The sequence below is a fragment of the Lepisosteus oculatus genome, chromosome 4, assembly GCF_040954835.1.
Source record: "Lepisosteus oculatus isolate fLepOcu1 chromosome 4, fLepOcu1.hap2, whole genome shotgun sequence".
Lineage (NCBI taxonomy): Eukaryota > Metazoa > Chordata > Actinopteri > Semionotiformes > Lepisosteidae > Lepisosteus > Lepisosteus oculatus.
Window position 1 is genome coordinate 61051231 of NC_090699.1, and position 23232 is coordinate 61074462.

The 23232-nt window shown below is 37.7% G+C and overlaps 1 protein-coding gene across 3 annotated transcripts in view; it reads right to left on the reverse strand.

Moving 5' to 3' along the window:
• Window positions 1–23232, reverse strand: part of chchd6a (coiled-coil-helix-coiled-coil-helix domain containing 6a) — a 147253-nt gene that overhangs the window by 106899 nt on the left and 17122 nt on the right. The window contains exons 5-6 of one of the 3 annotated variants that reach the window (XM_015348043.2): window positions 6954–6974; window positions 1597–1680 (exon numbers count right to left, since the gene is read on the reverse strand). In XM_015348043.2, coding sequence (XP_015203529.1) covers window positions 1597–1680; window positions 6954–6974 — 105 coding nt within the window. Of the gene's footprint in view, window positions 1–1596; window positions 1681–6953; window positions 6975–20900; window positions 20958–23232 lie in introns of all 3 variants that reach the window. The other 2 variants (XM_015348045.2, XM_015348044.2) reach the window with 2 other exon arrangements.

The window sequence follows — 23232 nt, forward strand, 5'->3', positions numbered from 1 at the left end:
TAATAGATCGAATCCTTAACACTGACCTCGGTGACTCATTTTTTTTTATTCCAACCACTCTATTGCCTATGCCTTCAAAAAAAACAAAACAAATTAAATGTCCTCACTGCTAAAATGTTTTGCAAACCTTTATTTTCCCGCTATGCACCCTGACTTTAATGCGCTAACAAAATGTCAAGGACTCCGTGATACAAACTCTGGGTGAAAACAAAAAAAAAAAGAAAAAGCCACACATTCTTTCAAAGCATGAATAAGAGAGAAAATAGCTGTGAAGTAAGTTTGCCACATCACCTATTACAGAGACAATAGATACATGAAGATTGTGATGTGTGTACCTACAGTGAGAACAGTCCTTCCAGGCCACACAATTTTTGTTACCTACTGAATTATTGGACTCAGGAAAGTGTCAGACGCGTATCTTTATACAATTTTATTATCAAAGAAACTACTTTTTGGTGGGTCACCACAGATTGCTTCCATTTTCACAGCAAATACAGGCAGCTCCAAGAACAGGCACTAACAGCTATTGACTCCAACATTTCAAAGAATACAAAAGTGGATGCTGCATGACAAAAGGGACATAATAAAGGCAATTTTAAAGAAAACCTTATTGTGTATCTGCCGCAAAAAAAAGGCAATTTTACGTTTTAGAAAATGTCCACTGCTGAAAAAGGAATCTGAACAAAAAGCAACAACAAAAAGAAAATCACCACTTGATCAAAAGAAAACACCTCAAGAGTTGTTCTCCTACTAGAAAACCTAACTCCATTTGTGTGGTCGTCATTAAGAAGAATAATAAAAATCTTTAGTTTCTACAGTGCCTTTTAAGACACGGAATCTCAGGACATTTTACCTTCAAAATAAAGCAAAATTATAAACAATAATAAACTCAAATTTTATAAACAGGATTAAAAGCTTATGTAGACAAGCAAGTTTTAAAACATGATATAAAAGTGCTGACTGACATTCAAGATCCAATAGTCTCATGTATTAAGGATAGCTATTGAAAAATGTACTATTGCTGAATTTGTCATTCTCTTTAATATTTTAGTTTTTCATTGACACAACAACGTAAAACATTATTGAATATATAATCTTTACGTGTTACACTGATGTTTATTGCTAAAATAACTGCAGATTTTTAATTTTTGAAAATGTGGTCTGGTTACAAAATAACTAATAGAATCAACCTAGTATGAAAGTTCTATTCTATTCTATTCAAAATTGTGCACTCAAAGACCCAAGTTTCTGGTATTTAACAGACGTGTAACAGATGCAGTCATTAAGACAAATCAATTCTGATATTAAAGAAAGTCTCCCATCTTTTTCCATTGTCTCCACTTGTCTGTGGTGTTGTCTATACTGGTTGGAACTTTTACTTTCTGCAGGACTCTTTCTAATGTATTAATAACCACTATAGAGGGATATAAATTAAGATATATTACATATAGAGATGATAACAGTATATGGTAATAGTACAGATTCAGGACAGACCCCCTTGTTCCAGGCTCACAGTAATAAAAACTAGGCCAGTCAAACTAGCCTCTAGCCCTTGCTACTTTGTTTGAAGCAAGCTCCAGTTGTGGAGGCCCTTACCTTCTTTTCAAGGTGTGCTAGCTGCTCCTTATAAAAAGTGTCCAGCAGTTTCAACTCTGCTTCTTTCCTCTCCAGCTGCTTTGCCTATAAAAGAGAAAACAGATCAGGCTTCAACGGAAGAGATCAGGCAGCAGTCTTAAAATAAACAAAAAAAAAAAGCTCAGTGTGAAACCTTTTTCTTTCTGACAGGTTGTGCTTGATTTTCATCTCTCCCGTTTTCAAGCTGGGAGCAGGCCTTAGCAATCATTTAAAGAAAGAACTTATCAGAGAGGGCGCAGCCTTATAGACCTTCTAGAAAATAATTTGCTTGCTGCATTACCAATCGGGACATCTCAGCTTCCTGACACATTGTGATACTGCAGAGGATGAAGTGCTTTAATTCTGATATCTAGGTGAGACTATCAGCTTGAGAAGAAGGTAACTAGTAATAGCCTTCCAGTGTGCAAATGGAAAAACAAGGAGATGAGATTGAGAAATAAGAAGCAACTCTTAGAAGGCAATATAAAAACAAAAAGGTAAGCCAAGATACATCTTTGACTTGAATGTTCAAGCTGCACAAAAACCTTTAAATCAAACAAAAGAAGTTCGGCCAAGCAGATTGTGCTATATTGAAGAAGGGGGAAATAAAATGGGTTTCTCCAACATGCTGGTTAAATTTCTATTTAGTCGACCTAGGATACAACTTGGCATAGAACAACCCAACTGTGGATCCTGCATCTGGAAATATTGGGAAGTTTGGTGTGCCTTTAATGTGCCAGGGCCAACTGTTCCTATCCTGATGCTGAATGAGAATCCTGTACCACACATTTCTTTCGTTCACCACAACCTATTGTAGGTGTAGCAAGAAAGCCTTTACTTGCTGTTCACACTATCTCAAACGTGCTGCCTCCAGCAAAAAGCATACCGAAAGCCGAAGACTGCCAAAGTGACTCGAAGATCGTACAAAAAAATGGGGTTTCGGACGAAGCAGTAAAAGCATGCAGGCTCAATTCTGTGATGCAGGTGGCATGCATTCATGCCTGGGTCATGTCACTAGCCAACAATGACCAGGTTCCTCCTACTTGGTGGTATACAATCAGCTGATGCTATTTTGAAGTCTTGAAACGATGTCAGTGAAAGATGCACTGTACCTCCAATGGGCATTAACTCTCATCAGGCACAGTAGAGCCCGCAACATGACAAATGGCTGTAAGTCATGCATTTAAACACAGCTTGCGTCACTGGTGTTGCTAAAACTATTCAATCACTGCCATGAGTTATGTTCAAAACCAAAATAACTGTGCTGCCTGTTCAAATCATGTGAACTTCTTTTCCTGAAACACCTTTACCACCTTAGCTGATAAATTTCCAACTACAGTTACAGTGTCCCTTAACTTGGGAATTCTTTAACTTAGGATGGAATGCAGCAGCCCAGCACTATGGGCAACTATACAATCCAATAAATGCCTCCAAATCTAGCTTGTCAACACTGCATTACTCTGCGATACTGTTTGTTGCAAGCACCCAGCCATTAGCCTAGATGCTAGGCAGTAGCAGTGAAAAATTATATTAAATTAGATTGCCTATTGGTGCCTACTGACACACGCAAAAATTTCTCTTAGCTGTCACCTACACCAAATTAGCACACTATAATGAATACACTTAACTGTACAGTATGATATGTGAGTAGCTGGGGACCTTTACTAATTGTTGTTGTGTCTTCTCTGTCAAACAGTTTAGAGGAACCTACTATTTTGTTGTAACATTCTATATTAAAAAGAATTGTAGAAAATAATGATAATCACCAATGACACAAACATAGAATTCCATTGTTTGTTAAATCACTATATAAACCCAGAGCACAAATGGTTTGGCAGGAATGTTTTTGGAGCTTTTGACACTTGTTTTCCTTAATGTGACTGAATACCATGTGCAGAGCTGTAGAGCTCAAAAGCCTTGAATGTCTAGATCTTGAAATGTTAATTTGTCGACCACTTCTATGCATCTTCTTAAAAATCAAATCTTTCGAAGAGCTAGGATTCTCTTCGTCCAATCAGATGATAGTGGAGGGTGGACACAGTCCTCTGGTACTTGGAGTTCACATAACTAACATACAATGAGATGCACACGATGCACAATGTTGTAGCTGGCACAGGCAATAATCGCTCTAAGAAACCATAACGGAAAAGCAAAAAAGCTCAACTCACTGTCTTCAAAAAGCTTCATCCTCTGTCTGCTTGATAGATTAATCAGACACAGCAGACTGAATGAGCAAATCTTCAATTACACACCTTCTCCACCTGCTTCAGGCACGGCAATAAATCAGCCATTCAAAGCTGTTTGTTTGTTTGTTTTTGTTTAAGAAATGCTTCAAGTAGGTAGGACAATGCAATTGTGCAAAGAAGCTAAAATGCTTTATAAAACAAAAAAAATAAAAATAGTAACCTTCCAGGGAAAGCATCACAGGTATTTATGGCAAACATGAACGAGATCAACCCATTTCTGCTGCAATGTAGACAAATAATTTTGTTCTGCATTCTTTGTGGGCCTTACAGATTTCATGGGCAGATGGATCTCACATTAAACTGACCTGTACCAAATCACATACATATAATATCCTATGCATATGTCATGGTCTTTGATGTGCAATGAAAATCACTGCATGATTGTTACTCCTAGTCTTGTTTTCAAAATGTGTCAGTGTTGTAATGTAAACAATTAGGAACTTGTTCAGCATTTGAGTTATAAAAATAATAGAAAAGCATACATCCATCTATCTGCTACCCACTTTTGACAACAGGTCAGAAAAAAGTCCTATTGTTTGTCTGTATTGGTCATTTTGGGTTAATTTAAATTTACAAGATAAAGAGGCAAAACTCTAGGGAGAAAAAGTATAATGAACTGGAAAATTATGGATTATGAACCCAGAACTCTTGCTTTGCGTTCATTGATCATGTTTTCCCAATTCATGCATTTTGCCTTTTACTGCTGAACTGTCTGACTGGATCACTGGAAAGTCAGAAAAAAACACCAGAGAAAGATATCAGAAACAGCCGCAGGATAATTGCCATGAACAGAGCTGATCTCATATTCTGTTTGAAGTAAATGATCTGCTGGTGTTGGAATGTGTGACGATCCCTAAACATGAGAAGAAACAAGAAAGAGCTCTGTGCAGAAGAGAAAAGCTGGTACTATGGAAGAGAGGCAAGCAGCAAGCAATTCATGGTTCTGTTTATAATTAAACAGAGTTTACACATACAAGTAGTTCGACACATACTGTACATACTGTAGTGAGAAATACAAAAACACTGTCTACTCATATACTGTATCGCAGCAGTACTTCAAAGACCAAACCCAGATTTTCAGAGGATGCAACAACAAACATCTATTGCTTGTATTTACAAATACAAGTTATGGCTTTGTTTCCTGTGAATAAATTTACAATTTACAATACCACTTCCATATTGCCTTGTACAAATTATTTTCAAGGGTTCATGTGACTCATACATAGATATGCATACCTTCTGAAAAAATAATGATATTTTTGTACATTTTCCATTAGCAAGATCACTAGACATCGGACTTATTATTAGGGTAGGATACTTATCTATAGTAGATAATCTCAATTATAATCTACACTTTGTGGCAGTGGTATGCCTTCACAACTCGTAAATAATACTGATCACTTTGTTAATGTGCTAAAAAACCTCCTTGGAAACAATGCAAAGCACATTCGACCTATCCATTGTGTGTGGCTTCCAAAATCACAGAAGGGGTCCTCCCTTATACGCTACCCCTGAAGCAGCCTATTACAACATTCCCAACTGGTAGTAAGAGTTTAGTTTATGCCACTCAATTCATACTGCCTTGATGGCTAAACAGTTGAGTAAATATACGTATTGGTACATATTGGGCAATTCGATTCGGCAAAGATTGGACAACGTTATTCACAGAACAGTATTTTTCTTCATAGATCAGTCAAACATAGTGAAGAAGGATTAATGTCAGGTGCTGCTCTGATCTTCCTTCCATTGCAGGAGCATAGGCAATGCAAATTGGGGCACCATGTTCCACATATTGCTAGTATCGTATTACTGCCCACTTCTAACAAATGCACACTGGCACAGACAGGCAGCAGTACCTTTTGGAATATCTTGCTCTATAGTAAAGGCAAGAAATTGTAGGTCTTTTCCCTGAACAACAGGTGAGACTTTGCAGGTGCTCATGGTATCTTACATGCTGGAGTCATGGCACCTCAATCGTGCAATGACCCAGCCAACCACTAGAAAAGGAGTCCAACTGAACATGCTATCCTTGAAAAGTCCCTACTGTATAGAAACAGTGCCTGCGATTGCTATTCCTTAGTGGTTCCCAATGGGCTTCAGCAAGTTCAAAGTTTCGCAACTAGAACCCTAATCAGATTTAAGACCTGTGAGCAGATCATTCCTGTTTTCACAGCTTTGCAGTGGCTGGCAGTAAAATTTAAAATTGATTTTAAAATCATTTTATTAACATTTTTTGTATTCACTATCGTATTAAGTACGATACTTAACACTACTTAATACTTGGATGAAAGGTCCTTTTTGCAAGTTAACTGTGTATCTAAACTGTTGAATGTCCTAACTTGTGCCTTTACATGGGACCATCACTTGTTCTATACATGGGGTGTTTGTCCATTACTAAAATATATAAGGCAGTATGAAGTCATTTTAAGCCTCAAACCATTCGAAAGCAGGTAGTGTACATTTGATAACTCAAAAATCTAATGATTTAATGAATTTACATTTAGCACTGATTTAGTCATAAGCACAAAGGCAAAGCAAAACAAGAAAAAAATGACCTAAAGACTTTTTAAAGTCAATGCAAAAGGAAGCAAACGGACGCAAAAAATTTAATCAATATTAATAATGGAACAAAAGAGACATGAACACACATCCATGAGACACTGAAGAGAATAAGATGATATACTGTATCCCACCTGAAAGGGAGCTTGGAGCTGTTCTAGACCAAACAAACACAGTTTTGCTTTTATTGAATTTAAAAGATTATAAATCTTCATGATGTTGATCAATCATTCAGAACTAATTGTTCTAGTAAAGCTTTATCTCATGGGGCAGATGAGTTTTAAAAAGCTTCCACAAATTATACCCCTGCTCCATACAGTGCAATCAGTCCCATACTTAAGCTTCTGCCTGTTGACAAAGAGAATAACTTCAACCGGCACACAGATGATATGTAATTTTCTAGCTGAATACCCTTAAAACATAGCAATGGAGATGGTATATGCATGCTCAGATTCTGTTTTTAATGCACAATGAAAACATGACATTTAAATAAAAAAAAGAAAGTAAGATTAACAGCAAACACGCACTGCTTACCCAGGCATCCAATTCTGCAGGCTGGGAAGAGTAAAGAAAGAAAATGTATGAAAAGTGATTAATTGAGCCTGGCTTCTAATATAGGTTAGAGTAGAGTACTGATTTGGTAATGTTAAAATAAGGGGTATAAATAATACAAAAACAAGGAGATATTCTTCATCGTTAAAAAGACAGCATTCCCATTTTTTGCTTAATAAACAGAGAGCTATAATTTAATCTCCCATAGAGCACTCACCAAGCAAGGAATCTGCTGCAGTTCTCATTATTGATGGTCAAACTGCAAATTCACTTTTAAAATATGAATCATTTAGTGTGAAACAAACATACTGAGTGCATGCAACGTGAGGCCAGAATTTGTATTTATTATTTTTATTTCACGTGCTATAGAGACCTGAAAAGGGGGGAATGTTTTAAAATCTGCCCCTATTGCAGCACAATACAAAATAAGCATTTCTTGAAGTAATCCTTACTATTTACAAAAACAAATGGGTGCATAATTTGCGGCATTTAAAATATTCCCCAGTTGTTTTTAAAAGTGCAGCAGCGCTGGAAATGAAACACCACAGCCGTCTGAGGAAAGCCAGCACTGCAATGTCACCTTGTAATCAAAGCTTATTCAGCGACGCAAAGCCACTTTTAGCCCAGTCCTTTATGCACAGTCAGCAATGCAGATCAAGTAACACAGACTCCAGTCACCTGAAAGCAAACTCAAGGTCCAGCAGTGGCACAAAAGAACCATTAACAGGTGTTCAAGAGACCGCAAAGAAGACAGATTTACTAAGCCTAGTACCATGCAAAGAAAAGGCTTCTACATATCGTTTTCCACTTCAGTGTTGCACTGATATTCACATTGCATCTTACAGTAAGGCACCCACAGGGCTCATGGCACCAGGCTACAGATAATTTCTGACAAAAGTCTGTGAGAATATAATTAATAATTGCGTATACTTATATAGAGCTTTTCTGGACACTACACTCAAAGCGCTTTACAGGTAATGGGGACTCTCCTCCACCACCACCCTTGTGCAGCATCCACCTGGATGATGCGACGGCAGCCATAGTGCACCAGAACGCTCACCACACGTCAGCTAACAGTAGGGAGGAGAACAGAGTAATGAAGCCAATTCATAGATGGGGATTATTAGGAGGCCATGATTGATACAGGACAATGGGAAATTTGATCAGGACGGTGGGGTTACATTTATACTCTTTTTGAGAAACACCCTGGGATTTTTAATGACCACAGGGAGTCAGGACCTCGGTTTTACATCTCATCTGAAGGATGGCACCTTTTTTACAGCATAGTGTCCCCACCACTATACTGGGACATTAGGACCCACACAGACCCCAGGGTGAGCGCCTCCTACTGGCCCCACTAACACCTCTTCCAGCAGCAATGTTAGTTCTTCCCAGGAGGTCTCCCATCCAGGTACTGACCAGGCTCACATCTGCTGTGAGGCTGTCAGATTTGAGGTGCAGGGTGACATGCTGCTGGCCATAACATGGAATATGGAAAAAGGTGAAGTGTAGGCTTCATAAAAAAAAGAAGTGCGTGCCTATGACATGTTCACAATGATACAAAACTGCAGTGTAATTAAATAATTTCCAAAAGCATCTAATGGTCTTGAGGAAACTGCAAAGATAAGTTTTAAAATGAGTTGTTATTTTGCAATGTCTGAATGAAACCTCTTTAAAGGGTGGCTGTTCTCATTTGACGATACGAAATGCTTTCAAAAGTGAATTTAAACCCAGCATTCCTTATCTTCAAAGAACTTGTGCACATAGCATTTGTGAGACACTTCAAACTGAATTTTAACTTCCTGCAATCAAAGGCAATTCTTAATCCCTTTTCTAAAAGGTACTCATTTATAAACAAGTTGTTTTGTTTTTTTCCCCCGAGTGGAAGTTGGCTCACCAGAATGCTCCCAACAAAACTGATGCAAACAGATGAGCACATTCTGCATTTTAGTGGTGCTCCAGAAGAATAATGAGACATTTAAAAAATACCGTACCTGCAAAATGTATGGCAAATCTATAAAGATAAGGAAGGGCCCATTTACTGACTGAGGCAGGATAATAAGGCAGTTACACCAAATGCCATCTGTTTAACCTCTCCATCCTTCTTTGCTTGAAGATGTAACATCATTTACATTTCATTTTCACTACCTCATCGTTGTTCTTGCTTCATTAGGCCTATCTCCCTTGAAGACGAGCAGCCAGGAAAAAGAAAAACACAGTAATTCTAGCCCTGCTCCCGACGAGCAGAAAATCTGAGCCATTTCAAATAAGAATACAACTTGAAAAGAATCACCATTAGTCACGACAATTCATATCTTTGCAATATGTAATATTATCCTGGCCCCAACCAGTATGATCATGAAAAAAAATGACACCCATGCAATGTACTGAGAATTCTTTTCCTGAGGCCTGGGACCTCATTATTAAATGTTGTGACCCGAAAGCCAGTTTCTCAACAAGCTTCTGCACATATTCACAAGTGGCACATCTGTGAGCTGTAGCTGTCCTAGAAGACCATTAGTAATCAAACTACATTTTCTCTTACAAGCAGACTCTTGTTGTGCGTGGGGTCCCAATCATAATCAGATGATTGATGTTTCGTGAACAGAGATCAAATGGGACCCACGCGCACTGAAAAGGCTAAGACCAAGCTTAAACCTCTACATCTTTCAGATTTTCCCTGCAGGCAATGTGCAGCCAAGCCCAAACTAAATAACATCAATAAGAAAGAGCTTACTTTGTCAGTTTTCCTAAGAAATTAATCTGCTCCTGGTTGTCCCGTATTGCTCTAAATGGGTTTAGGCAGAAAGTGAAATAATTAAAGGTATTTTCTGGGACTAAATGCCCAGCTAAAGTGAGTAATTGCTTCAATAACAAGGGCGTGAGGCTGTGTCTGGAAGTAATGCAAAAAGACGTCTAACCATTCAAGGCCAAAAAGAAGGGAAACTCTTTCTCCACAAATCAATTATGCAAATGAACATTTAAATAACTCCCACAGATGAGCTTGGTTTTACATTTGGCGTGTGTATGGGGGGGGAAGGCTAGCGTTCCGGCCAACTCGAACTAATTTACAGTTAACACTTTGCCTCTTCTGGGAAAGTGGAGGGATTCGTTTTTGCTGTTAAAAACAGGTTAATTGTTTACCTATTCACGCAGCAAATTGTAAATTAAACGTTTGCAGTTTGCACCGGGTGCTGTAATCACAATTTAAAAAGGCAAATTAATCATGTGTACTCAAGTCTTGCACGCTGGCAAGATTTGTATGTACTGTATGTAACACAGTACAGTGCAGGCTCTGAGCTACAGATTCTACTTGCTTATTGAATGAAACAGTCCATATGCATCATACTGCTGAAAGACTTGCAGACTGACTTGCCATCCAATCTTTGCCCCTGATCTTCTCCCGGCTTCCATGGATTTCTCTAAAATGCATTTCTCCTGCCGAGTGTTGTTGTAGATTTGTTATGCTCTCTGTATTTATTTTTTCAATGTGTTTATTTTGTACACAGCTCCAAGCTATGCAATGAATTAGCAGTTAATAATCAAACTGATTACCCTAACAGCAAGCTGTCTGAGGAGGGGGGATATAGGCCAGTGGCTTCCTTCTTATTCCGTATGATTAACGATTTCACAATGATGAATCTCTGGTAGAATTAATTAAAAGTTTTTTTTTTCCCCAGAAATCACCCAAAAAAACAACTATGAAGAAAGGAATTAAGACAATGTGGATCTTATATTTCATACTTGCACCAAACAGGACGCTTAAAATAAAAAGTCAAATGACAAACTGATTTAGAAATTGAGTTCCTGCTGCCTTTAGAGGGAAATATAATGGGTTTTTACTACTCTCGGCCTCAAGCCCCAACTCAGTGGTGTGAAAAAGTAAGTACACCCCATGAAAAGGTTTGTCTTTTTTTACATTTCTGGGCAAAAGGATATTTGATCGTCATTTCAACAATACTGATAGATAAAGGTGATCTAATTTTAAAAATAACATTGAAAAATCACATTTTGCACTCATTTGTACTATTTAAAATAAACAGAAATGCAATTTCCTTGTATGAAAAAAAAGTGAATACACCCCTACCTTTATCATAGCATAAAATGACTAAAATTAAGAATCAGGTGCACCAAAACAGGTTCAAATGATTAGAACATCATTAGAGAGTAACTTGGAGGGCACTGCTTTATATAAACATCAGAAACCACCTGTGGTCTGCTTTGCCTATGAGTTTGTAAAGGGTTTTAAAGCTACTGTATTTCCAAGCTATCTGTATTTAATCACTCCATCGTACGTAATTCATCTACAAATGGAGAAAAATTCAAACCACTGGCAATCTTCCCAGGCCAGATCGTCCCACCAAATTCAGCCCAAGAGCTGACCGAAAGATGCTGCAGGAAGTCTCCAAGAACCCCAGGATAACATCAAGGGATTTACAGGCAAGTCTTGCCTCAGTTACTGTCAAAGTGAATGAGTCCGAAAGAGACTGCAAAATTTTTCCTTACATTTGAGGTAAAGAAGGAAGAAGCCTCTTCTCTCAAAAAAAGAATATAGATGCATGACTGAAATTTGTCAGACACCACCTAGGTGAAGATCAGGACTACTGGAACAATGCGCTCTGGACGGATGAGACAAAGTTAGAGCTGTTTGGTCACAATGTCAGATATCATGTTTGGCGAAAACCAAAAACTGCCTTTGACCAAAAGAACCTCATACCAACTGTGGTAGTGGAAACATTACGATATGGGGCTGCTTTTCTGCCTTAGGGCCTGGCCAGCTTGCCATCATAGTCAACCATTAATTCCACATTGTACCAGAGAGTACTTGAGGAGAATGTGAGGCCATCTCATCTCATCTCCAGGCATTTCATCACTCATCTGTGGTGATGAAATGCCTGGAGAAGCTGGTGTTGTCACACATCAACTCCTCCATCACAGAGTCCCTGGACCCCCTGCAGTTCGCCTACCAGAACAACAGATCAGTGGATGATGCTGTCTCCCTGGCTCTGCATACAGCCTTGGAACACCTGGACACTAAGAACTCGTATGTGAGAATGCCGTTTGTGGACTACAGTTCAGCATTCAATTCCATCATACCCTGTCAACTGGTGACAAAGCTCAGGGGATTAGGTCTGTGCAACTCTGTCTGCAACTGGCTGCTGGACTTTCTTATCGAGAGACCACAGGTGGTGCGGATAGGCAATAAAACATCAATACCACTCACCCTGAGCACTGGAACCCCACAAGGCTGCTGTCTGAGTCCAAGGTTGTACTCCCTATTTACTCACGACTGCACAGCAAGACACAGCAATAACCGCATCATCAAGTTTGCCGATGACACCACTATAATAGGACTGATCAGTGATGATGACAAGTCCACTTACAGGGATGAAGTTGTACAGCTGCTTAGGTGGTGTCATAGAAATAACCTGGACTTGAACATAAAGAAAACGAAAGAGCTAATAGTGGACTTTCGGAGACACAGGCCACAAACTCACAGCCCACTCAGTATTGATGGAACGGAAGTGGAAACAGTCACCAGCTTTAGGTTTTTGGGAATTCACATCTCTAAAGATCTAACCTGGACTGTGAACACTGACTCTATCATGAAGAAGGCTCAGCAGCGCCTTTATTTCTTGAGGTGCCTCAAGCGATGGGGGATGCCAATACATGTGTTGGTGAACTTCTACCGTTGCACTATCGAGAGCGTCCTCACCAACGGGATCACCGTGTGGTATGGCAACACCTCTTCGCGAGAAAGAAAGGCACTGCAGAGAATGGTCAATATGGCCCAGAAGATCATCGGCTGCGGTCTCACCGAGATTAAACAGCTCTATGAGGACCGCTGCCGTGGTAGAATTCTGGCCATCACAGAGGACAGTCACCACCCAGGGCATGAGCTCTTCACCCCACTGCCCTCAGGCAAGAGATATAAGAGCATACGGACACTTACCACTAGATTCTTCAATAGCTTCTATCCACAAGCAGTGAGACTGGCGAACACATTTAGCCATCCCCCTCGGACCACACCTACACCATCATTGTAATTTATTTATTGTACGTCTCCAGTCATTGTTTACACGTCTGTATTGTTTACATTCAAACTGTCTGCATGTTTACTTGCACATTGTCTATTGTTTGTTTGTACATTGTCTTGATGCACTGTTTGCACTTTGTTTTGTTTTTTACACTTGTTTTACAATCGAGAGACTTTCTGTAAGTAAGAATTCCATTGTACCAGTACCGGTTACATATGGCAATAAAGTTCAAGTTCAAATTCAAGTTCTCTCAAAAAGCTGAAGCTAAACCATAGGTGGACCTTGCAACAAGACAATGACCCAGAACACTCAAGAATATCCATAAAAGAATAACTCAAAAAGAAGAAATGGAATGGCCAAGTCAAAGCCCGGATCTTAACCCCATAGAAATGCTGTGGGGGACTTGAAGCAGGTAGTACATGCAAGAAAACCCTCAAACATCACACAGCTGAAGGAGTTGTAAGGAAGAGTAGGCAAAAAGTTCTACAAGTCTATATAGGAGACTGATAGACAATTACAAGAAACACCTACAGGAAGTGATTTCTGCCAAAGGGGGCAACACCAGCTATTGAAGCTAGGGAGTGTACTTATTTGTTCCATAGCAGACAATTGCATTTCTGACTTTTTGTTGTTGAATAAATGATTGCAAAGAATAATTTTCATTGTTATTTGTTCAATTAGATCACCTTTATCTATCAATATTGTTGAAATGAAGATCAAATATTCATACATGCAAATATGTTGAAAAACACCCACCTTTTAATGGGGTGTACTTACTTTTTCACAGCACTGTAAAATGCAGACTCTAAGTTAACCAAATATAATTGTCCTGTCATCATTATTAGAAATGAGAATACTGCTAACATATCCTGTCATAACTGTAGTATAATTAAAGGAAATGTATTTGAAATGCCTTTAAATGTTTTGCTGAGAAATGCAAATATGTGATAACTGTAAACCTAATCATCACATAGTTAACACACAAGAATGGAGGCCACTATATGATTGCATTGTGTTTTATCAAATAAAAGCATCACTCTCTGGAACATGAAAAGAGAGATAATAATAGCCTCTTCCTAGCAATAAATCAAAACAAATCACTGTAAAAATGGGAATTAATGTTAAGAAGTTTGTTTTAAAAATGGTACCGATGCTTTAAATGAGCTTTTAACAGCAATCTGAGAGTGAAATGGTGGTAATTTCCATCAGAGCAACACATCATTAATGGATATTAAAACAAAAACAATCACACTTCATTTACTTGGTTTATTGCAACAATGTTATTACTCTACATTACATTTCTTCGCTGAAAGTTAATTACCAGTAAATGGAACTAAAAATCATTTTAAAACTCTTTTTTCATGCCATGAGTGAATACAAAGTTAGCTAACTTTACCACTCACAGAACACTTGATAAAACATCTCAAATGAAGGCATACCAAAAACAGGTGACTTGCAAATTAGAGGTGTAGTTCTGCTTCTCTCAAGAAATAAAGCATATAGTACAGCATGAATGTGTTTTGCTGTGCTTTTCCAATTTTTACCATCAAGTCAGTACCAAGAAAACAGAAAACAATAAGTAACCAATCTAAGAAAAGTGAAAGCTAAACTCAACAGAACACCATCATCCCATCAAGACTCCTATTTGAAAAAAATGTTCAACTCAATCAGGTGGAAATGGTTTTACTACCATGAAGCCTTATGAAGATACAACAAGGGGAAAAAAATTGATTAGACTACAAAAAAGACACACAATCTGAAGTTGCACCAAAACTTAGTTGGCGGTCAAATCCCCAATTTCAGATTTTAAAAAGAAAACCTTTGTGAGAGTTCAGATTACGAGTATATTTGTGCAAAGGGCACAGGATAAAATCTCAACTGACTGTGCTTATCTTGTCAGCAATTACTAGGACTCCAGCCACTGCATGTGCAAAGAAAGGGGCTTAACAGCTTTGCATGTAAAAAGATGTCAAGTCTGTGATTACAATTACTGATAGCATACAGTTATCTGTGTGGTGCTATTCATTTAACAAGCCAGATTAGTCTTCGCCAGTTTTCTCTGAAATTGGAAACATCTGAAACTCCTGAAAAGTACTACTAGAATCAGAACCCAGTCTTGAGCAGTGTGAGATTATCTGGATTAGGTACTCACTAAATCACAACCGCAAGTAAATGGCAAGGAGGCAGAATGCTATAAATTCATGCACACATCATCCACTGCCTTTAGTATACAGTTCCCTCAAGAATGTTCATAGAAAACAAATATCTTACCTTTGAAAGAATATGTTTTCCATTTTTACCAAAGTATCAGGTAACCCCTTCATCTGTGTAACTGTACTAGAACTGTTGTCCATCGGGGTCTTTCTTTACTTAGATCTATTTTACTTTATATCAGTAAAGGGCCACAACATGATTGCTATTTTTTTTTCTTCTTGGGGTGATTACTGGCATGGAGTTATCACGATGCTGGCTGGGATGATTGACACTCAGAACTGCATGACATTATACTGATTCATCAGCACATTGTGGGAATTAATGAGAGACACTAATTCATTGGGAAAATGAAGACATTCTTTAGACATGTATTAATCAACAGTTAGCATCACCTGATTAAACAACTGGGAAACAACAAATAAATATGAAACTCATAGCATATGCTTTCAAAAGTAAAACATTTTCATTTCTATTTTGAGAGCATCCTAGTAATACATCACTTAAAGCTGCTAAACATTGCACATTGCCTTTACCAAGTTTTCACCCAAATGACCCCTAACCACCATTAGACAGCTGCATTAAAGAAGTAAGGATCTAACTACTGGGTCAATTTCAAGATTTCAAGATAAGAGAGCATCCCTTGATGCCAGGTAAGGGTATATAGAAGCTCTTAGCAGCAAACCAACATTTTGTAGGAGCAGAGAGACCAGTCACCCAAACCCACTTCTAACACCAAGGCAGGCTATGAGGAGATCTTCCATTTATTAACAATACTCTGAAAAAGCTAAGAGCACTCTTGTTTAAAATATCGGCTAAAAAAGAAGAAATCGGTTTCCAAGTTTAACCAAAAACGGGCATTGTGAAGACAGTTAAGGGGGTCCTTCATGGGCAAATGGTGTCTTTTATTTAAAATCAATGTGCCAAAGAAGCATCTTCAGGTGTAAGGTATGTTTTCATTATGTGGCAGGATTTATTTGGGTGGCGTATAGAACTGTAAACAGAAAGAGAATGAGTCAACGGGGGGTCCTCGCTAGTTCAGAAATACAAATGCTGAGAGAGAAAGTGTAAACTTTCTGTTTCTTCAGGGGGGCCTTTAGCTGTTTTTTTTTCTTCCACTTGTGTGCTGGCAGGCTCTCCCATCAATCCAGCTCCAATACCACTGCTGAGCCCCAGAGCCACATTTTAAATATGCATTTCTTATCAATAATTAACCAGCCATATCATTAGTATGTATCTTATATATCAGTGTAACCTGAAAGTAACTGGCATCTCCTTTGAATTCCCTCGGAAATCAATCTGTCAGCTGCTAAACACCCTAAAGCACTTCAGAATTAACATTTATACAATAATAATTAATATTACAATTATTTGTATAACCAAATGCCTTTTCCTCATTCAAGTATCATTTCTTAATTCAACTCCAGTTTTCAATACAGATGAGATTTCCAATATTTGCTGCTACTTCGGGTTTTATTTATCTTACTTCTTATAAAAGGCTAATAGGGACATTAGCTGTCCGTCTATGGACTGCTGTTGATTTACTGTCAAAGAAAACAAAGCACCAACAGCCATTTTAACCTGTTTTCTTCAATTGTTTTGACAAAGTAAAATTCTGATTTTGCTGTGGTGGTCTTCACCCCATACAGGCACCTTGATGTGAGACAGAAGGTACGGAAGCATACGTACAGTACACTACATAAGTAACATTTGTTATCTGTCAATATTTAAGATGATTGCAGACTAGCGCAAGGGAATAGACATACTGATTTCCAAAATGCAGCACCCTGCTCACAGAAATCCACACCAAATCTGCATTTTAAATTGACACTCGACCTGCCCACCTCAAACAGTTGTACAATTGCAGATCTGATGAGCTTACATGGAGATCCAAAGTGTAACATTCCGTCTATCTAAATCAATCTAGAACTCTGTGCTTTCACTGCCTTCTTTAGGAAGTCTGCAAAGGAGCATGCCTCTGAGATGTCAAAGGCCCACAAGAAAGACACATCTATTCACTGTAATGAGGTGCTCATTCATTAAGCATTAATGTATCATCAACTACAGTGAAACTCCATGCATTCATCTGACATCTATATATGAAAGAGTAGAACTGGGAAACTGGTGAATTTCTGCACTTAAAATAATGACTAGTTCTCCAAATATGAAAGCTAGAACTGTAATTAGTAACAAGGTCAACAGTTTCCACACTGTTATTTGAAAGAAATAAACCAATTTTAATGGATGAGTTGTTTGCATCTGCTATTAGAAGCCATCACTGTCTCTCTTTTATGATAGTGGCTACTGTTACAGTATTTTGTTTAGTGGGTAGCAGTCACAAACCACATTTGCTATGTTATCTTCTGTTCACATTGCTGTATCTATTCAACCTATTTAACAATGCCATACACTTTATATAAAATAGTAATCTGAAGTCAAATTGGATTTTTCAACAGGAATGCATAACATATTTACAGGAATTGAAAATAACAGCAGTAAAACAAACCATGATTAATTTCTTCTGCACAGGAACTGCAGAAGTTCCAAATAAAGGCTAAGGTCTCTAGAAGTGTATACAATCTTGACACCGTGTCATTTTGAGCTGGGTTTAAAGGTATGAGATTGTTTTATAGTATATCGCGGCCCTAACAGACAAACACTGACAGAACTTGTCGTATTTAACAGATGACTAAAAGGTGGAATAAGAGTCACCAGAGAATTCAGCTACCAACCATCAAGCTTATTTTTAAAAGATTTAATTTTAACCTTGATGGCACTGTGTAGAAGTAGGATGATCTGTATTAATTTTGATGCAGTTTGGCACTTACGAATGTCAAAATACATCGCTTAGAAAGTCTGCTAACAAGGAGAGCATCATTAATTGCCTTGATCACACATCTACTTCTCAATCACAAACAACACATTATACACATGTATAGTATACTGAGACACTCCTTAAAATAAGCTCCACCTCATCAGTTTTTCCATTACACATGACTACGCAGTTGACATCACAGCAAGTATCATACCATCTACAAAGAAGGCTGCACATGACACACACACACCCAAGACCCATGCATCAATGTGTTCTTGTCTGCTCCTTTTTGTATCTGCTGCTGTCCTGCATACATAATATTTCTAATTCACGGCTACTCTTTCCAATATGTATACAGGTAGTTTCAACACAATACCCAGGTGTGCGGTGTTCAAACTATTTTTTTTTAAATAGGAATTCTAATAAGTCAGTATGATTAAAGAAAATGGGTACAGAGCTTAATGAATTTGCCTGATGCAGTTCATTTCACTAGAATACAGAGTTAAAGTTAATATAACTTAAGATGCCAGTCCAGCCTATAGTTTTCGTAAGAGCCTTTGAACCCGAATGTAACCAGTTTAACAACATATACTGTACACCCATCTTTGATTTATATCCGTACTGTAGTCCCATTATTCTGCTTTTAAACTGCAGGACGCACATGTATGGTAAGCTCTTTTTGTGAAATGACCCATGAATATGCACAGACTTTTAAGGAACAAGACTGGAATTATTGTATGGGTACAAAGTCTTATGTATACATACAGTATATATTGAACCCCATGCTGTCATCTGGGCAACAATTTTGGCCAATACGCTTTCTGTGCTCAAAAGGGCTACTTTATACTGCACAAGGTGTGAAGAAAACAAGTCTTTAGTTAATGCTTTATACAACAGAATAATCTGAAATTATTACTTATAATTTGGTCAGGGAAAATCACAAACATTCAAGTCCAGATTTAGGTGATGTTTTGAAAAAACAATGTGTACTTATCTGCAATTCTGAAAGTGAAAATGTTTAAGGACTCAGTAACTTTTTTTTGTGAGTAACACTCAAGACTTGAATGTCTTTTACTGGTAAACATAAATGAATTAATAAATACAAGCAGGCAGTCTGCTGCTCCACACTGCTTGCCAACATTTACATTCAAGTAGCAACATCCCACCTGTGCATTCAATTTTACAATAAATATAATTAACTACAGACTGTCTAAAACAATCTTCCAAAGATTAGCTCCCTTTGTACTCTAGTGCATCCCAAGAGAATTTTGTTTGGTGACAGGGTTTACTGGCATTTCAAAATATTTTTTTCCCCCCAAACGGGAGCTACTCAGACTTTCTGTGCTCCTAATACATGTCATCAATATTGAGGAGACGATGCATAAAATTATGTGGGAAGAGGAGACTAACTCTTACTGCCTGTATCACAGAACATGGTGAGAAAAAATTCCTTCAGAATACTCCAACATCAGTGAAAAGCACTATAAAAATTCAAATGACACATTAAAGGCAGATTAAAGGAATCTGTTTCATTTTATAAGAGGAGGTTACAAGGGGGCTTGTTTCATATAACTAAAAGTATAAAAGATTGGGTCCAAGATCTACAACGTCATCAACAGGACTGAACACCACATGCAGGTACATTCAGAATAGAAAACATGGGGCAGTTCTCTTCACAATGGTATCAGAAGTGGAAGCAAGTTTGACATAAATTTGATACAAGTGGAACCTATGTGGAAGTTCATTTTAAACAAAGAACAGGAGGCACTGCGTCACACAAAGGACTGAGGGAACAGGGAACAAGCTACCCGACCATGTTGTCGAAGCGACACCCTGGCTTGTTTCGAGAAAGGGCTTATGTACTTTCATATGTATTAGGAACAAGATGAATGAAGTCAATTCCCTGGGATCCCTCCAACAAAAGCCTGATGGAATTGTTGGATCAATGCAGGTGAATGTAGAGGCCTCCTGTCATCTAATGCTCTTATGCTCTCAATCTTTTGCATAAGACACACAGAGGACACACACAACTGGAAACCATGGTAACAAGCTGTAAACAACATCTTCAAGCTGCTCTCTGACTCAGTGATGCTGCTCAGTGATCTTTCCTCCAGACACACCACATTACACTAAAAACAGAGCTGTTTTCTCATATTTCTATGAAAATACAAATCAACTATTAGGAAGCAGGTATTATGAACGTCGTTTGTTAGTCTTGTTATTCTGTACTTGTTGAGACTCCAAAAATTTTTAGATTAGATTGGGCATGTCAATAAATACATCCTACCTGTCAGGATCTGCATTGTTTTTTTTTTTGTTTTCTTTCATGAACTGCTAAACTATGATTTCTAGTAAGATACTAAAAACTTTAAAAGAGAAATGTTTTATGCGTGTTTTGAAAGATAAGCCTAAAACAAAAGGGTACAGTCAAAAAAGTGCTCATATTTATTCTGTACAACATGAGTGCCACCTGAAAAACTGTTTTCCTCTAGGCAATTGGCAATATACAGTGAACCCCATAAAGCTGGAACATCTTCTGTGAGAAAGATAAAAAAGAAACAAGCAATAAAAAGCAAATGACAATTACAAAGCAACGGAAACACTAGGAAAGCACTGCAGTCCATACAATTCACACCTTTATTGCAATCGGTACAGCTGTTAAAAAAAATCCACTTTGATCTAAAATGCTGGCATCACAGCATATACAGCACTACACCGTATACAAAAAAAAAACAGTGAAAATTATTTTTCATGTTAGTAACAGTAATAAGCATTTAATTAAAAAAAACTAACAAAAATATATTTTCAGATTGTCTTAACATTCTTATTAATCCAATACATACAGTATGAACCCCTATACTGTACCTTTAAGACCTCATTCCGCAGAGACGGAGCGACGCTATGAAGTGTTGTTGCTGCCATCTAGTGGATGATAGAAGTAACCGATCTTAGATTCATGGCATGGCACAACGCATCTTCAATTTACAAATAACTCGCCAATACCTCAGATTTATTCAGGATTAAAGGTGACATCAAAGGAAACTGACATTTCTACGATACTATAAATAAACCCTTTTAGAACCTACAGCTGGACTTCATTCTGGCACCCTGTAGTCAATCTTTGTCTGTCAAACTAAAGTGGAAATTGCCCCAAAAAAAGAAAGTGGGACTATACACTTTAATTAAAATGCTGGAAAAGTAATGTAGTTTTGATTAGAACATTTATTACAGAGAGAAAAGGAATTTAAAAGTAAAAATTATGTTTTTCCAAATACACTTAATTGCTTTGATTCTGCGTACAGCAGCAGCAGCTACCCACAAGCATGTCTTTTCCCCCCAAAAACACTGCATCAGAGAACATGGATGTCCTCAAACCTCAAAGACACAGCAATAAAAATCTCCTGATCTGCAAGTCTTAATTCTGGTTCCAGAAATCTCCAACAAATTTGCCCTGTATGAAGACACTTTTAGAGTAGAGGGAGTGACAGTTTTTGTGTGCACTTCCAACTTGGTAAGAGGACTCTGAAGGCAATTCAATACTTCAGCCTGTGAAATGACATCACGTTTGTCTCAGAACACAATTCCAGCTGATGCTTAAAAGATTCCTGTGATGTAACTTTCATCCTTGGTTCATTAATTCTGTACATCAACTAAAAATTTTTGCATTTGTCAAAGGACCTACAACTATAGCTAATTGCTCATTTCCACACAGAACCCCAGTCAATTATGAGTGTCCAAAGATATATGCACACATCTATAATGAGATGTAATTCACCAAGAAGCTTTTAATGATAGGAATCAAAGAGTTTCCATTTTAATCAGGAGGAAGGGATTAAGGAACTTGTAAATTAAAAAATAAGGGAATTCATTTTGACACTGTAGATGGTTGCTATTCATTTGAAATAAACAGGTCTAAATTTTAATATTAGCTGCATTTATTATAACTGTATATAAGGCAGTTAAAATACTAGATGCACAGTGAAGCAGCACAATTTGAAAATAAACAAGAACTCGACAAACCCAAGTTATGAAAACTAAACCACTGAAGTAAGCAACACTGGCAGACCTAAAATTATATTAATGCCAAAAGCACTGAGCTTAGATACATTTCAGATGCAGTACTAATCTCTGCATTTCTATAATACTACATAAAATATGTTGTTGCATCTTCATGCACCTGGTTAAACAAAAAATAACCTTATTTATCTTCTGTTCTTCAGTTCTTATTGCTAACACAAGGCATCTGCATATTAGCCTTTAATACTCTTAAGATGTTGAGACTCCTGCTTTATTACAACAAGAGGCAATGTCACTGGACATAGGAATAAAGGTAAATGCTTTGACCCGAGTTTAAACACAGCAAGGAAGGATAGCTCTTCTATTCTGTGGAGTAACAGGAGGAAATTGATGGTCTTCAGTGACATATCATGCTGCAAATTTGTCTGACCATTTACAGAAAGTAGTTCTGCTGGGGTTAGACAGCTTTCAGGCTTACTTATTACAGTACATACACTGGCCAAAGAAATAAAATACCACCTAAACTACTAAAGGATTTCAGCACCCAACATTTGCCTGACATAAGGTCAGGTTACTTCCCAGCATTACAATCAAACCAGTGAAACAACAATAAACAAAACATGTCGCAAAACAAAAGGGGAGGTATCTTAAATTACTAACAGAAATTTGTGTCGATATAGAGTTGTATGTGTATACATTTTATTTAAAAATTAAGGAGTCTAACAGGGACAACAAAATGGTGTAAACACGCATTCCATAATCTTAAATTAGCATTTGAGTGCCACATAAGAAGAAACAAACACGGCCTTGAAGTCAAGAGAAGGGCTGAATATTGAATTATGTTGGTGTAATGTTGATGCAATGCCTCTCCTGCATGCGTGGAAATTATCATCACGTAAGGTCTTCATTAATATTACACAAACATTAAATAAAACCTTGTGTATTTCAATATTAAATGTATAATTTGCATCAGCACGTGCTGTTTCTCTTCTTAAAACAGAGCTGTGCATCAAGACAACTCCTGAAATGGACAGGCATCTACAGAAACAAAGTGGCTTTCCCATTAAACCCAGATACTGTCAGATGAAGTTGGCATTTTAAAAACTACGGTCAAGTGTTTTAATACAGCCCTGTCTGTTACTAGAGATAAATACAAGAGAAAAAGTAATTGTAGTCGCCT